This window comes from Parambassis ranga, chromosome 14 (assembly GCF_900634625.1).
Source record: "Parambassis ranga chromosome 14, fParRan2.1, whole genome shotgun sequence".
Classification (NCBI taxonomy): domain Eukaryota; kingdom Metazoa; phylum Chordata; class Actinopteri; family Ambassidae; genus Parambassis; species Parambassis ranga.
Genome location: NC_041034.1, coordinates 12,805,276 through 12,822,875, shown reverse-complemented (window position 1 = coordinate 12,822,875; position 17,600 = coordinate 12,805,276). Strand labels below are relative to the sequence as shown.

At 43.8% G+C, this 17,600-nt stretch overlaps 1 protein-coding gene across 10 annotated transcripts in view; it reads left to right on the top strand.

The window, feature by feature from the left end:
- Positions 1-15,980, top strand: part of sipa1 (signal-induced proliferation-associated 1) — a 29,654-nt gene extending 13,674 nt beyond the window's left edge. For 5 of the 10 annotated variants that reach the window (XM_028420895.1, XM_028420892.1, XM_028420893.1 and 2 more), the window contains 15 exons: positions 382-1,928; positions 2,382-2,506; positions 2,605-2,793; positions 3,158-3,332; positions 3,648-3,751; positions 4,493-4,650; positions 4,868-5,474; positions 5,556-5,830; positions 6,577-6,972; positions 8,210-8,336; positions 8,446-8,569; positions 9,599-9,697; positions 10,188-10,260; positions 11,233-11,311; positions 13,041-15,980. In XM_028420895.1, the coding sequence (XP_028276696.1) occupies positions 815-1,928; positions 2,382-2,506; positions 2,605-2,793; positions 3,158-3,332; positions 3,648-3,751; positions 4,493-4,650; positions 4,868-5,474; positions 5,556-5,830; positions 6,577-6,972; positions 8,210-8,336; positions 8,446-8,569; positions 9,599-9,697; positions 10,188-10,260; positions 11,233-11,311; positions 13,041-13,184 (3,789 nt within the window). In that variant the 5' untranslated portion in view covers positions 382-814 and the 3' untranslated portion in view covers positions 13,185-15,980. Of the gene's footprint in view, positions 1-91; positions 229-381; positions 1,929-2,381; positions 2,507-2,604; positions 2,794-3,157; positions 3,333-3,647; positions 3,752-4,492; positions 4,651-4,867; positions 5,475-5,555; positions 5,831-6,576; positions 6,973-8,209; positions 8,337-8,445; positions 8,570-9,598; positions 9,698-10,187; positions 10,261-11,232; positions 12,718-13,040 lie in introns of those variants that run through there. The other 5 variants (XM_028420898.1, XR_003671705.1, XR_003671704.1 and 2 more) reach the window with 5 other exon arrangements.
- Positions 15,981-17,600: the final 1,620 nt, after the last annotated feature.

Here is a 17,600-nt window from a genome sequence, read left to right as displayed (position 1 = left end):
ACTACAAACGGTCTGTGTGTGAGGGTGAGAGACAGCTTGCACTCATTTCTGTTGTATGCTGGCACGGAAGCCAGGAAGGCCCCCTCCCCTGTGTTAATACTGCCTATTGTGAGCGTGTGCAGGGTGGATGTGGTGAGCATTTGATTTGCTATGGAACTATTTAGGGAAACTTTGGAACGGAAAGTGTCTAAAGGAAAGAATAACAACAAGAGAAAACAGAAAACAGAGGTACAAGGCATAACTTAAAAATAAAACTACATGTCAGGCCTGCTTGCTGCTTATTTATCAGCTGCATGCAGTGTTTTTTCTGAAAGCGCTTTATGCTACGCTGCTGATTTTGATAATAACTGCATGGCTCTCTTTCTTTTTTTTTATACACAGGTTGACAGTGGATGAGACCAGAAGGGAGGCTAGAGGCACAGCAGAGTGCAAACGACTGGACGCCATGTTAGAAGGGTTGATACAGACTATGCCTCTCCTCTGCGGAGGCCATAGAGGTTTCAGGCTTCAGTGATGATCTTCTCATCCTCACGCCACAGGAAGGAGCACCCCACAACTGGAGTAAACACACATCTGCACACCTGGATGGACCCCTGCAGCAAGCAACAGCTGCATCTTCTCCTCTGTCTTCATCATTTACACTCAAGAACTCACTGACAAAAGTGTGGTGCTTCACAGAGGCATCTATGACAGCCCAAGGGTTTGTTCCAGTTTAACACCAGCAACAGCACCACAGAGACCAAAACAGAAATTTAACTGGTAGAGATCAGAGAGGAGAAGACATTGCTGGACTGGAGTCGGTTTGTCGGGCGCCATGCAGTCAGATGACCTCTTCATCCGCAAGTTTCGCCGTCAGAATGTGCGGCCACCAATTACCAATGTCAACTTCGACCCAAAACGGGAAGCAGGTGTAGTGGAGTGGCCGCCCAGGAGAGATGGTGATGGAGCTGAAGCAGACAGCCTCACTCCGAGCCGCGTGGGCTTGAACCTGCGGTCAGTGGGACGGGGCCACATCATGCAGAGGAGTAACAGTGATGTAACTTTAGGAGACTTGGACTCTTCCGGGAAGGCTGGAGGTAAAGCAGCTCGAGTGGTTGGTGAGAAGGTGTGCGTGGGTGCTCAGGGGGACTCAGGTGTGCTGCTGCACAGGGAATATGGCAGCCTGTCATCACTGGAGAGACAGACTCAAGCCCAGGAGCCGAGCACAGGTGAACAAGGGCCCCTGAGTCCGAATGCCCTCCGCTTCAAAGACCCTTTTCTGCTTTTAGGACTGCAGGGCAACCCTCCAGAGCCTGATGGATTCTTCCGGGGTTTGTCTGCATCCACAGGAGACTCCCCAAAGCCTGCTAAGCCTCCAAAGCCTGAAGGTCTCAGTAAAAAGTCCAAACCTGTGGTCCCTCAGATCCCTCAACCAGGCCCGTATGACAACATCGGAGGCGGAGCCTGGGTGAGGAACTTTGCCCACTATGATGTTCAGAGCATCCTCTTTGACCTCACTGAGGCAGCTACAAACAGAGACAGTATTGGCCGGAAAAAGAACATCACCTCAGGGGCTTCAGCCGCTTCTCAGCTGCGCCCCCTCTCCCAGTCCACCCTGTCCTCACCTGCACAGGGCGGGGGAGGCAATGGGGCAAATCCAGATGACCCAGAACAGTCACTGCTGTTGGATGAAGGTGATGGAAATGATAACGAGCTCCTCCTCAGCTGCCCACACTTCCGCAACGAGACAGGAGGCGAAGAGCAGGTGGGACTGGGACGATCCCAGGGCAGGCGGGGACTCTGGTCGAGCCTGAGGACTCCCAATGATGCAGTTTCTGTCCTGGAGGAACCCAGAGAGAGTCACATCCAGCAGCAGGGGAAGAGCAACTACTTTATAGAACATGCTGATCTGGGTGCCCATTACTATCGCAAATATTTCTACATGAAAGGTATGTGACACACTGCAGCGTTGTGAAACCACAGCAACACATCAGTTACATCCAGGAAAGTGGTCAAAGAGTCATAGCCTATTAAAGGGTTAAATATCAGTAAATGAAACAGTGATATTGAATCTAAAGTTTTCTGTGAAGTTCCAATTCTCAAATTTCTCATCTTATTTAGTGACAGAAGCAGAACAAGGAGGATGTCTTAAACATTTTATTGTGAAGAGAGCTCAGAGTTATGTTTTATTTAAGCCCTCTTTAGTGGGGTTAATAAATAGGCGATTTCAGTAAAAAGAAGGGAAAATGCCTTTCTACATGCCATGGGTAATAAAGAAGCCTTAAGCAGAGTTTTATCTTTCTAAATAGAATTAGCAGCAACTGTTCCATTGTCGCTGTTCCATTTGGTGATACATTAACCACCACCAGTTTCACAGACTTTGTACTAAACTGTCCTCACAGAACACCAGAATTTCTTTGGGATGGACGATCGCCTCGGTCCAGTGGCCATCAGTTTCCGTCGGGAGGAGAAAGAAGGCTCCAGCGGAGCTCAGTACAATTACAGAATCATCTTTCGCACCACCGAGGTAATCTGGCACTTTTCCTCTCCTCTAAGCTCTCTTCAGGTTCAGTGTGTGTAAAAATTGATTTGACTGGATGACTTGAATGTGAATCCTCTGCACAGATGAAGACACTGCGAGGTTCCATCTTGGAGGAGTCGGTGCCCTCTGCTGCTCGTCACACCACCCCTCGGGGCCTGTCTCCCAAGAGGCTGCTGGAGTTCATCATGCCTGAACTGAACCTGCACTGCCTTCGTTTGGCCTCTAACTCGCCCAAGGTCCGAGACACCCTGCTTAAGCTGGATGAACAGGGGGTGAGTAATGCTGCGTTGTGATACTAAAAAGACTGCTGCATGTGTCTGGCAGAGAGCTTTGCAGGTCACTGAATATAGATAAATAACATCAGACTTTTTCTGCCTTACAAATGAATCACTGGCATCATGCAGGTAGTCTTTATGTTTTGAACAATTATTGAAGTTCACTCTCTGTGCTGTGTTAGGTAGGTAAACAGTTTAATGTCAACAAGTTTAAAAAAGGAATGAAGAAACAATAGCACAATAGCTGGAGCTCCATGCAGAGCTCTAGTGTATAAATAAATCACAGTTTGACCACTGTAAAGTAGGAACACAAATCCAAATCAGGATAAAAAAAAATGTTCTCCTCTGTCTTCTATTACAGTTAAATTTTCAGCGTAAGGTCGGGGTGATGTACTGCCGGGCTGGGCAGAGCTCAGAGGAAGACATGTACAACAACGAGAGCTCCGGACCAGCATTTGAGGAGTTTCTGGATCTGCTCGGGGAGCGGGTGCGGCTGAAGGGCTGGGAAAAATACCGAGCTCAGCTGGACAACAAGAGTGAGCTGAAAACATGCACTACACCCAGATCTATTGGCTGCATCTCACCTTGTCGCAGCACCATTATCTGAAGGGCATCAGTGCACCACTGGAAGCCTCAGATAACTCCTATCTAGCCTCATGTAATCTGAGTAATGCCTGCAAAATAGCATAGTCACTGCTGATTATCTCAGAGCTGTTTTCCCTTCAGTGAGCAGCACAGAACAGCAAATGGGACAGATTTTACCGAGACCGCGACAGCTTAGTCTTTCAGAGACTGATTTTGATAAATCTCTACCTGTCTGTCTCTTTGTGTGATGTCTGTGTCTTATGCAGCGGATTCAACTGGAACTCATTCCCTCTATACACGCTACCAGGACTATGAGATTATGTTTCACGTGTCCACTATGCTGCCCTACACAGCCAACAACACGCAGCAGGTAAAATAAACCTGACACAGACATGTCATGTGGATTATGTTCCTTCTTTCTCTCAGTGCATTACATTTTCCCTTCAATGCATCCACTGTATCCTTTAAGCGATTGCATCAGCCTCTGCACAACCTTCATTACCCATCTCTCTTCATGCTCTGGTAAAAGCTTTAGAAAATGCCTCTGTGCTCAGCAACAAGCATGACAAAAAAAATCCTGCCCCCCAGTGTTCAACTCCCACCATGAAGGTATTCAGGCAGCCTTCCTGTTCAGACGGCTGTCATGTCTTCATGTGCACACTGTGGTTTAAGCCTGTCATTTACAAAGAAGCCGGACATGATAAAGATTAAAACAAAACATGGTGGTGACTACCGACTAAGCCCCTGAAACGCCTCTTTAAATTGGCTGCTGTGTGACAGCATCATCATAACGCTACTGGAATTACAGTGTAATCCACTCTTACATCTTCATTTACTGCATATCCTTTGGCTTTTTTTTAATTTTTAATTCAGTTTCATTTTTACTTGCTTTGTTTTGAGAGAAGCTGTGGTTTCATTGCTAATATATAGGTCATAAAGCTGTATTCATTAATTATTTTATTTTATTTAAAAAAATACGAGACTTCACTCATAGCACTTTTGTCTTGATATACTATCTTTTAAAAATAAAGCTTTGCGGTGCAGTGAGACACAGCTTGCTGTGTTTGCTCATTGATTTAATTCCTTTGTGTTTCTGTTTTTCTTTCATCAGTTGCTGAGGAAGCGACACATCGGTAACGACATTGTGACAATCGTGTTCCAGGAGCCAGGCGCTCTGCCTTTTACTCCCAAGTCCATACGCTCCCATTTCCAACATGTGTTCATCATCGTTCAGGTTCATGAGCCCTGTACCGACAACACCTACTACAGGTCTGGTATAAACAAAAATACTCAACCTCCTCCTCTAAGCTGAAACAATTAAAAGATTTCAGCTCCATTTAAAGCGTGACAGGTGTTCCTGTGGGTGTATTTTCTTTAGTAGATGGAGACTACACAATACACTCCACCACTAAAAAACAAGACCTAGATTGAATCAGCTGTTCTTCTCTCTCACTCTGTCACTCTCCTTTTCCTCTCTCCCTCTCAGGGTGGCTGTGACACGCTCTAAAGACATCCCATTATTTGGTCCTCTGTTCCCTAAGGGTGCCCGATTCCCTCGCTCGCCTGCCTTCAGAGACTTCCTCCTGGCAAAGGCAGTGAATGCAGAAAACGCTGCTGAGAAGTCAGAGAAGTTTCGGTCTATGGCCACACGTACGCGCCAGGAATACCTCAAGGACCTGGCAGAAAACTATGTAACCACCACACCCATTGACTCCTCCACTAAGTTTCCCCTGCTCTCTCTGGGAGGCAAGCGCAAGGACAAACTGAAGGGTGCTAAAGGAGCTGAGCTGCATAGTGCCGGGGCGCTGGTGTGGGCGGTGATGGTGAACAGCACGGATGAATTGGAAGCAGGAGAACACAAGCTCCCCTGTCTGCTCGGGGTGTCGGCTGAGTCCGTGGTGCTCATTGAGAGGTGCTCACGCAGGGTGGTGTTTAACTGCTCCTGTCGTGATGTCATTGGCTGGAAGGCAGTGACAGAAGCAAAAGACGGGGGACCTTGCTTGGATATCTACTATGAGCGTGGGGAGTCTGTGTCCATCTCTGTGATGGAGAGCCAGGCAGAGGACATACGGGAGGTGGTGCAAAGGCTGGAGGTGTGTGGCTGTGACCTGGTTTTAAATGTTGCAGTGGGTGGTTCATGTCTTTCTGATTCATCCCTCTCTGCTCTCTTGCAGCTTATTACACGGGGCTGTGAGGCGTTTGAGGTCACTCCTCTCCGTGACGGCGTGGGGCAGCCGGGCTTCCTGATGAATGAGGAAGGCTTTGTGACAGAGCTGCAGCGGTTCTGCTACGCCGAGAGTGGAGGCCTGCAGCTGTGGGCCCGTGTGGTGCGGCTGTGCGGACACTCCTTAGTTCACCTGAGTCCAGAGGAGAGGACCAAGCTGCTCCGCACAGCTCACAAGATCCACATCACCGTCATCCCTCCAGATGAGAATGGCAAACCTCGCAGGTGGGTGAGACCACGGTGGAGGAGGGGAGTGAGAGAAAGAGGACTAATGAGGGCATGCTGAGGTCAACAGGCAAGGAGAGAGACACTACAGAAAAGACTCATGGGTATAAAACAAGCAGCAGCATGTATAGAGTAGTCCCAGAGGAGGTGAGAGAGAGGCTGACAGCAAATAAGGAGGAGGGGTCAGTGGGACGAGTCAGATCAGAACAAGACAAGTGCTGCTGTGGGGTCACAGCTCACTCTGCCGCTGATGACGGCCTGCAGTCAGTGTCACACCAGCTGGCTAACAACCAATCAATCCCTCTAATGATCTTTAATCACACTGGCACAGGCTGCCCCACTGTCACCAGCATCTCTCCACTCAGCTCAAATCAGGCAAAAAACAGCTGTGGACACAAAATAAAATTGATATTAAAACAGACAGACAAATAGACACCTCTTCATCTCACCGTTAGAGACAACATCTCACAGCTGGCAGCAGAAGCATCCTCAGAGAAAACTCCTGGTTTATTTATATTTCAGCCCAGAAAAGGCTGGTTCTGTGAAAACAAAGCTCTAATTGTTACAAGAATGTCAAGGATTTGTGATAGAAAGTGGTTCTGTGATTTCAAAGGAATGCAACAGAAGCTTCTTCTCAGTTCTGGCTTCATCCCGATTAGTTTATGACTCATGATGCAACAAGAAGCTGGACAGAAAACAGACGCCTGAAGGTTTTACAAAGCGTGTTGTTGTTTTATGTTCCACAGAAGTTTCTCTGAGCTCTACCAGAAAGCCATCAAGGATGCAGAGTGCAAGCCTGGTGAGGATCAGTCGGGAGAGGCCTGGGTGCTGGATGAGAGGGAAGAAGAGGAGGAGAACGAGCAGGCGACGAAAGAGGATGAGATAAAGATGGTCGGAGTCAACGAGGCGGATGCTGCTGAGGCGTGGGTGGAGGGCAAAGAGGGCGAGGAGCAGCCGTGCAATAAAGGGCAGAGTGAGGAAGGTTGTGGCTCTTTGCTCCTCCCGCCGCACAGCTTACCTTTGTCACGGGCCACTTCTCTGCAGGACCAACCGGCCAATCACAGCCAGGAGGGCAGCGGCACGCAGCTCACACGCAGCTTCTCTTCGGAGAGGCAGCCGTCATACAAGGATGAATGTGATGGGTGAGTGTTACTAAAGCACATCCCACTGTTCCTCACACACAAGTGTTTTTGAGACATCATAAAAACAAAGAAATACTGCTTTGCTATAAGGCGTTTAGGTACACTGTGTTGCAACAGCATTAAATCTCTGGTTTTTATTGAAGGACGAGGCGAGGAGAGAGTGTAATCATTTCTGAATTATGTCTGGAAACTGAATTTTATTCTTACAGTTACTTATTAAAATAAATAAGTTTGTATCTGGAGGCCACAGTTGGTGGTTTACTTCACAAAAGAAGATTTTACACACAAAAACAACAGTTGAGTCACTTAGAGTGTGACTAAATATTACAGTCATTTTTCATGCAGAATGAACAAACATTTATGCAATGGCTGCAGTAGAAGAGAGATTTTGCTGGTTAGATTTAGGTGTTTTACAGAACAACAACCATCAGCCTGTTATTTGCAGCCCCTTTGGAAAGGGTTAAAAACTCAACCTCAAACTGCAAGACTTACCTTCACAGACAATTTCTGTGCACTGAAAGTTATGCAGGTGTGATTGATAAGTTCGTAGCCTTAGGTAAATAAACAATGAGTTAATGTTTAGTGTAGTCCAGTCTCAATGAGCATGCACGTCTCTTATGGACCTCTATAAAGTGATCCACTGTGATGATGTCATACCAATCAGGTGAATAGGACGTGGTTGTCGGGCAAGTTAAAATCCCTTCATCACGTCCCCTTTATTTTTTATTTTAATTTACAGTTTCATAACTCATCTCCTGCTATGCTAGGCCACAAAATTATCAATTACCCCTATAATGTTTAATAACTGAATTATATCTAAAGCAGGAAACTGTTTAGTTGTGCAGCAGATCTTTATTACTTCAGTAATTCAATAGCAATAGTTTGTTTTTAATAAAATCTGCACTTCTCCCTCACACCCAGATCTCAAAGCAGCATCTGTGAGTAAATTACCTCAAGCACAGAGGAAGAAACTGTGTGCATAGACAATATTCATGAGATAATATTAAATTCCAAATTGAATTTCACTGATTTTCTTCTTTTCTGATACTAAATATTAGTCAGGTCCAAATCTGCCCAGTCATCCTGCAGATTACTTCTCTAAAGTGATCTTGTTTCTGATTTGACCTCTGGGTTGGATATAAAAAAAAATGCTGCACCGCATCAACAGCAGATTTGTTTTTGTGTGTGTGTTTTTTTTAACTCTAACCTCATCTCTCCCTCTCTGCCTGGCGGACAGACACGTGTACGACAACGTGGGGGTGAATGTGGAACGCCACATCTATGAGAACGTTGGGGAGCTGAGGGACGCCACACCTGATCTGATCCTGGCCGTCAAACCCAAGGTTCCCCTGGAGGACGAGCAGGTGACAGGACACAGGACACAAAGACATCTGAGTGTTTTTCCTCCCCTCTCGTCTCTACATTCAGTTTCTGACATTGTCGTTTCTCCTTTATCTCGTCCTCTGTTTTCAGTTCATGGGGGCAGAGTTTGGTGACGACAAAGCTTCGGCGAGTGACTCCTCTTCTCGGTTGTCTGGTGTAGATCGAGCAGAAAGAAACTCACGAGCCCTGAGTCTCCATAACTCCATCACCAAAAGTAAGTATTTTTTTCTCTACCATACAAATGTAGATGTTTATTTGTTTCCTAACAAAACATAAAGTATAAGTGAGGAAATTAATGAGTGAGAAACAAGGTGACAGAGAGCTGATGACAGATTCAGAACAAAGCTTCTTTCTCAGAGCTCAAACAGAGCCAGAACGAACAATTACACATGTTTAAAATCATCTCTGCCCGATTTAAGCCCCAAATTCCTTTTTTTTCCAGATTTTTTCCAGCCTTAAATCCCTCTCTTCATTATCCTCCCTCCAGTCCCCTCTGCATCCCCTTTTGTTCCTCCTCTTTCATCCATGCTGCCCCCTATTCCACTAATCTAATATCACCCCTGCTCTGCTGCCCACCCCCTGCCAGGGCTGGGATAAAAGGGGGACAGATGGGTAGTGGGAGGGGTGGAGTTTTAGGCAGCCCCAAATCAAGGAACCCCTCTTACACCATCTGCTGTGCCTCCACTGAGACTATGAGTCTCATCATTTAGTCGCCATAAGAGCACCCTTGCTCATCCTCTCATCAGATTCTTCTGATTTTTGTGGGGGCGGCTCCAAAAGCAGCTGATTGTTTTTTTCTCAGTTGGGGAAAAGTCTTGAAAACAACTTCAAAACTGAACAATACAATGTTTTAAAAGCAGCAAGTGTATTTTTTTTATGTTATTTTGAAATAATTTAATTTGGTTATTGCACCCACTAATTTACCAAAACTTGACATCATACTCTTTTAATTGGTACTTTCAGCTTAGTTTTTATTGTGTATATTGTTTTATTACATCATTCAAACTGGTGTCACACTTATGTTAAAGGTCAGAAACACATGCCATAATGATAATATAATTTTCTCTGCATCTTTGCATCTGACCACCATTGACACAGCAGTGCCCCCCAGTGGCGACTCTTTGCTGCCATCACACCAAACAGCTTAGAAAACCTGCAGTCCTGCTGCTCTGCTTTATTGTTCCAGATACACTGAGGCATGTTTCCTGTGACAGCATGATTAATCTTGACCTCTTTCACGCAGTTCTCTCCGAGACCACAGACTCAACGGAGGAGGAGTGGCAGTCCATTGCTGACCTGGCAACCGCCTGCCGCAGCATCTTGGAGGCTTTGTCACGAGAGGGTGAGGCACTGTTAACACATGCACACCTAGACGCAGTCTAAATACATGTATTTATAGCTGAATTAAGTCTATGTAGTGTACATCATATGACCAAAAGTAAGTAGACACCTTGGCTGTGACACATGTTAGATGATAGTTGGCAGTGGTTTTGAGCAACCTAACAATGTCCCGGTGCTCAGAGCTGTGTCCACCTGACTGAGCCCTACCCTCAATCCCACCTTTTGAGATGAATTAAAACTGACTGTGAGCCAGCAACAGCATCAATATCTGGCCTTACTAATGCTGAATGAGAGCAAATCCCTCCAGTGAGGTTTTAAAATGTTGGAAATACTTCTTAGAGTGGCGGCTGTTTTAGCAGCAGATTAATAGCTGTGAATTTGTAATGAGATGTTCGTGTGCCTGTACCCTTCATGAGGAAAAGCTGCTTTAACAGGTAAATAATTGAAATAAATGCTGTTGATAATAATGTGGATAATGTCCCCTATAACAGACCGCAAAGCTGGAGACACCTCCCAAGCAGGAGCTGACCAGACGGACGGCAAGCAGAGAGACTCAAAGGAGAGGTGGGTTGCTAAAAAGTCCTTTTAAGATGAAACTGTTCAATATCTCTGTAGTCCGTCTCTTGATTTTCTTTTTGTCCGAATCATTGCACAGATGCATTTTCCCAACCGGATAAGACCAGCTCCTTTATTCTCTCTCAATTATTTAGACTTTATCGGTAATGTCCAACTGTTTGAGTCAATGCGATGGCTTTGCTGCTCCATAAAGAGAGGCCTCTAGCTGACTCAGTGATGCACTTATGTGCACGCACAGCATGTTTGACTCAGAGCCACAGCCTTCTCTCTGTTAAACTCCTGCTCTAATCCATTTTTGAAAGTCTTTCTAGCTCTTTGGTGGCCTTATTTTTCTGCTCTATGCTGTGACTGAACATAAGTCCACACAACTAAAAGCAAAGAAAGGCTCGATGAAAAAATGTAAAGCCTTTCTTTAGGCTCCTGTACAGCATATGTACACCTACAGTCTGCTCTGATTGTATATATTTATTCAGCTAAAGGCCACCAGTAGAGAGGGAGAAGGATTCAACATGATTTTTTAGCATCTGTGAGCTTTTAAGATCTAATAAGCAGCCATATCTGCAGCATGTTCCTTCATTTAAAAGCATCACCAAGACTGCTCGGGCTTTGTAGTCACTGTGTATGACTGCAGTCAGAATAAATGCATCATAGGATGACTGCACTCACTCAGAAAACGGAGCAATTACTGTAAATTGATCTCGGAGTATTACAGGTTTTATTAGAGGCAGCAGGGACGGGGAGTCTTAAGCTGTGAGGCTGCCAGAGTGACAAACAGCTCCACAACCAATCAAGCAGATTGAAGCATTCACACAGCCCATATATGAGATGAGTGGAGGTGTCATTACAGCAGGGGGAGAACTTTTTTTTTCTGTGTGGATTCAATAACTCATTCCTGATTTTTCTGGATTCGTTTCTGGAGTGGTTTTTCTGACAAAGTATCACTGCCTCTCCTTGTTGCAGTGACTCTCCAGGCCACCTAGAGGAGAAGGTGTCTCAGCTGGAGGCCATGCTGAAGAAGCTGCAGGATGACCTGCAAAAGGTGCTTTGACTTCCATGAATGTTTTTCTCAGTGATAATATTTTCACCAGAAAATCTGCAGGTAGGAGAAAGTATTTAAACCACTCAGCTTCTGTTGGCCAGAGCGGCATGATTACTATTTGCAGTTGGAGCCTTTTTTATTGTACAAATTCTTTTCTCTCTCTCTCTCTTTTCTTTTTTTATTTGTACAAATACACACATGCAGCTCGCTATACAGACACATTCACTACAGAAACACTCAGAGGCAGTTATTTATTTGTAATTTTCTGTACAGAAACATCAGATTTTTTACTTTTTTACATGTATTTATGAGAACTCCTTTGATGCTTGTTATCAATACTTTTGTCCACGTAACATAATTGTGTGTTGCTTTGTTTATTCTTCCTGTTGATGCCAGAGAAAAGTGAAAAAAAAAATTCTCAACACAGAGTCCACTTGTGTTTCAGTCACATCTCATGGCCTTACAGGTGGAGACTAGCTGTGGGTGTTGTGTTGAGAATTTATTTTGCTCATATTGTATATGTCTCTGTGTGTACAAAGCATGATATCTCTCTCTCAATTATGGCCAATTATAAGTCCTTGTTTAGGACTGCAACTATAACTATTTTCATTATTGATTAACTTATCAGAAAAACACCTTTAAAGGATGATGAGTAATTTATTTGTCCTGCAGAATATAAATGGACAGAAAATGTATTTTGTTAATGTTCCAGCTTCTCAGTTTGCGAGAGTTTGCTGCTTTTCTCTGTTTTTATCAGACCGGTTTCCATAAAAGTGGTAACGCTGTATAAAATGTAAATCAGAACAGAATGCAATAAATTTCCAAATCAAACAGTACAGACAACATATCAGATGTTGAAACTGAAATATTCCTTGAAATATTTGTCACAGAGGGCTGGAGCCTATCCCAGCCATCAAGGGGTGAGAGGGAGGCAGGGTGCAGGTCCCTGGTCCTCATCTCAGGGCCAGATTGAAATGTCCTTATTTGTATTTTTAGCTCCATAATGTGCCAAATGTGTCCAGTGGGTGACAGGTGTGGACTTCAGGCAGGCCAGTGTAACACTCAGACATGCTGCTCGCCAGTTTTGTAGTAGTGTCCACCACAGAATAACATTTTTAATGCAGTGCTGCCAAACGCCTCATTACATCCATTCATTATTTGCATATAGAGATTTCCCTTTTAATAGTTTTATGTACTGTGCGTGAGGAAAACACTGAAAAATGTTGAGTTTTTTTCTCAATATACCAAATAGGCACTGTCAGATTTCCCGGTTTCAACATCTGCTGTGTTGTCTTTGTTCTGTTTTAAGGGTTAAAATGTTTTTATTTACATATTACACAGCATCCCAACTCTTTCTGGAAGCATTGTTGTTGTAACAAATGAAGCAAATTCCAGAAAAAAAAAAACTGTTAAAAAATAACTGCATCACTATTCAATCATGAAAATAATCATTAGTTGCAGCTCTATACCCATTGTAAGTGATCAGGTGCTTGCTTATCTGACCAACGCATCTTAAAACACTGATTTTAATAAACAATATACAACAGTGAAAAGTCAGCAAATGTTTGGTTGTGTTTAAATGACTAAATCAGAAAAAAAGAAATCGATTCATTACGCCGTTTTGGATGGTGGGGTTTCTCTCCACGTCTCCTCTGCTCGCTCTGCTCCAGTTCCTGCCACAGCCATCTGAGCGACAGCTTTTGTTTTGTTGTGTGCCGATGTCTTTCAGGAGAAAGAGGACAAGGCGGTGCTGCAGGCCGAGGTGCAGAGCCTCAGGCAGAACAACCAGCGGCTGCAGGAGGAGTCACAGAGCACAGTGGCCCGCCTCATCAAAGTCACCGAGCTGCTGTGCAACGTCAACAAGCCCTGCTAGCTCCCCTGCTGCATGCACAGACACAGAAAACCAACAGAATGATGCAAAACTTACAGCTCAGCGCACCTGTTTTGCTTATACAATCTATAGTTACAACACACACAGACACACCTTTCCTTTTCAACCCGAGTATGACCACAGTGTCTGTCCTGAACCCTGGACCTTCCTGCTGGTGAGGGAGTATGCAAATCAAACAAAAGAAAAAAAGACACTTTCAGCATCCAATGACGTCCTTCACAGACTGACCAGCACAGCACAGGCTGCTGTGTCGATGATGCGCTATGCCAGAGTGCTTCTCTTACTGTGCGTGTATGATGTATGTGAATGTGTGTGTGTGTGTTTACCTTGCTTCAAATACTTGACAAGCTGGGCTGAATAGCACTTGCATTTAAAAAGTGGCAATGAAGACTGAGAGACACTGTACAGCATGTGTGAGGGTGTCTCCTCTGAAATGACCAAAAGTGTGTATATATACATATACATATACATATGTATGTTTGTATGTATATGTACACAGAATATCACCAATAATATATGTGAACAGTAGTATTGCTATCCTCTCTGCCAGCTGTGGTTCTGCCTGATAGTATGGAAGGCCTGGATATATGTAAAAAAAAAAAAGGGAACATGACGAGTCTGTGGGCCTTTTACTTCAAAAAAGGAGCAATGATGCAAAGTGACTGGCTTCAGAGCGAGGCCTGTTACGTAAGGACGTCACTTTTTTTGCCCTCTTCACTCCTCAGTAGTACTGTATTTAAGACATCTATTTTTAGGGAGAGATAGTTTAAAAAAAATATTAGGGACACACACTGGAAAAAATGCACTGAGCATGCTCCTGATGAAATCCAGTGATTACAGAAAAGGGTTATACCTCTCCTAAAGACACAGACTATGGCAGGAAAGAACTGCTTCAGCTTCCTGCCAGTGATTGCCTGTAGCTGTTATCTTCTAACCTCACTCTTGTAGCAGCCATACTGTAGAAGATCTCCTCCTGCTGGCCTGAACCACAGAATGCCACAGCTTTTCTTTTAGCTGGCGACATAGCTTTAGGTGTGTGAATAAAACACCTTGAACTGATGGTGAAATGCAGAAATATTGTATTTAAATATGTTTTTTGTGTGTGTTTGGCAGATGTCAGTGATTATTTTTGAGTAACTGTTTACTCATGAGTGGTAGGTGAAATCTTACCAACCCCCCCCCCCCCCCCCCCCCCCCCCCCCTGTATGTGTTTGTGTGTTTTCTGTGTTGCACTTTTTATTTTTTGTAAACTAAAACACTGGACAGGGCACATACTGTACTTTATTTAGCCTGCCCGGGTTTATGTGTTGTTCAACATAAGAAGGTGGAGCCCACCTTACCTCACCATTCTGTGTCCACTGCTGGCGGCACTGATGACCGTTCAGAGGAGTATGGGACTGCTGCTCCTCGGTGCCAATGAAAAATCCCAGGCAGCTCTACCCAATCCCAACCAATCAAACAGGACTAGCAAAGACAAAAGGGATGCCAAACGTCCGCCAGACTCTGCTGTTTCTTGTACAAACTTCCTCTTGTAACTTTATTTTAGAGTCACTGTGAATACCTGGTACCAGCATATTAAGATACGGTATATACAGATTAAATTATGAAGCTATCAGTATGTGAAGATACTGTATGTACAGTTGAACTGTTTCCATGTTAGAGCATTGGGTCGTGTAAGGCCTCCTTTTTTTTTTGTTATTGCAGGATGATTATGCAGATGCAGGCTCACCCAGTTTTCATCTCCTCCACATGCTGAGGCTCCGGTGTGAGAAGACCTGTTTTACTGTGTCCTGTGTAGTTATTTAGATTGTAGGAGGTTGGTCAAGCATGAGAATGTGCCAAACAACTTCCAAGCCCCCTCCCTCCCTCCATCCTTCCCTACCGTATGTGTATGTAAAAAAAAATGTAACTTATTAATAATCATGCAAATGTGGATTTTCTTGTAGCTGTTCAAACTGAAGAGAAGTGATGAGGATGATAATGTGAAATAAGTGTAGGAAGGAAAGGCGGTTATAAATTTTTATTTTTTATTTTTCAGACAACCAGCTGACTGATGTCACATGACAAAATGCTTCTAACTGTGTGGGTCTTATTATCATTCTAGTATTGAGCTATTTTAAATAAAAGCTCACGTTCAATAAGGTCTTAAAACACCATCAGGTACGCCTTAACGAGTGAATCTTCTGTTTGAATGAGTCAAACTGGTCACACTGATGAAATGTGAAGGCTTATTTCTTTGACTTGTGCCTACCTGAAAATGTAATGTATCATCCCAGCTTAGTGATTTCATTTCTTTGCCTTTGGTTGCACTTGCTTTTTTTTTTTTCGTGGTGGCAGATGAAGGATTTTCTAAAAGACCATTGCAACATCTGGTCTTCTTTCATCTGCTGCTGTGTGAGGGGGAAAAGTCACTGGGTGCCACGTGATCTGGAGAGCAGATGATGATGATGATGATGATGATGATAGATGTGTGCTGTTAATCTCGAGCATCACTGAAGGTTCACAGCTCAATGAGTTGCCACAGATTGTTCAAAGAGCCGACGAATATATGATTTTTAAAGTGAATTAAAAAGAAAAAGGTGCTTAAAATGACTGATAATGTATTGACATCAAGCTGGAAATGATGCATGTTTATGATTATTCTAGAATATAAATATTGAATAGTGAGTAAGTTTGTCTAAAAAAACAAAGGAAAAAAGAAAATTATTTCGGCATCTGATTTTCTTGACTTAATTTAAAAATGCAGCAATCTAAACGTGGTCTCATGTAAAGCAGATTATAATCATTGGTTATGCAGATTTGTGTTTTTCTTTCTTCCTAGTTTAGTTTTCAAAATAAAAAGCAGGAACATGTGGTGCATGTTGTTGAAATGTTATATATCTATACAGTCACTACTCAAAAAACAAAAGTCAACATGCAGCAAAACCTGCTACACAGAGGCTGCACATTGTTCATGGTTTTCACTTTGTATACCTCAGAGAAAACTTTTTTTAAAAAAGTAGCTTTTGTTTGCATTTGTAAGGATTTCCTGTCATTCTTATATTAGCTGAACTTGCTGCCTTCACATGTGAATCTCCCATCTGACAGTGGTGGAGCTGTAGACGTGAAGCCCTGGGATGTGAGGGTCACACATCCTGGTCTGGATTCAGGAGGTGAAGGTAAAACCGAGCTGGAAAAAAAAGATTTAAGAGTTTTGACAGACAGGTCAATGCCGAATCAGATTTTTTGAACAAGGATAGAATATATGAGTCAGCTGATAAAGAGGAGAGCAGCAGACCAACTACAACTCACAAAGCATTAGCATCACACCATGATGTAGACAACTTAACACGCACTACACTGGGTGTACATCTGGTCAACCCTGCAGGAAAAATTATAAATTCATAATGAATAAATAAATCAGCTGGTTACATTTGACTGGAGATTTGAGCTAACCCCAATTTGTTCTAGAAACAGGACAGCTCAGCCACGCAGACAGTTTAACTTCCTGTTTATCACTTAGATCAGCTGAGCCAGCATGGCATGGAGACGAGCTCCGTCCCTGACCCTTCAGAATCTCAGAATGATATTAGCTGGTGAGTCGTGGCGCGGCTTTGTTTGTCGACATATTCTGCCTAACCCACAGAGAAGTGAGAGCGCTGACAGAGTAAATTCAGAAGCTCTTGTGGTAAATTGTGTTCATGTTTTGAAATGAGTACACTGTTGCCTGTCACACCAAGCTCTCTAAACTATATTTATCTTCACAGGAAACTCAAAATGCATCCAAGAAACAAATGTAAACACCGACATTCTCTCCAGAAGGTTTGTGGAAATTAGCATTCACACTCAAAACCACAGACTAAAACCTGACTTAGACCATCAGTCAAATCTGCACCCTAACTATCTTTAGTATCACTATCAGCTGATCATCAATTCATCCTACTGCCAGTCCACTAAACACGTCAAAAAACTGCCAAATAACAACATCTTTAAAACAACACACCATCGACATCTAGAATAAAACCAGCCTGCAGCTACATAAACACATTTGCAGATTTACATGCAGATAAAATAGTTTAAAAACAGCTTGAAGTCCTGTTTGTGTGCACATTCATGTCTCCACGCATTGATGCAGCATGAGGTAAGACAAATACATTTTCCAAAGCTCCTTTCACGATCATAATACAGCACGACAAGATCATACAAACATTTCCCGGGACTCTGTCCTCTGGAAGCCTTTTCTTAAACACCCAGCGCTGAAAAACTGTTCATCTTCCCTGCTCTGACAACAGGAGGAGAGCTGATGACAACAATGCACCGAGTCTATGTCTTTATTTGGGGTTGGAGTGCAGGACTCTTCACAGGGGCCTACGTGTCACAAACACAGGGCTTAACACCAGTTTGACTCATCCGTGTTCT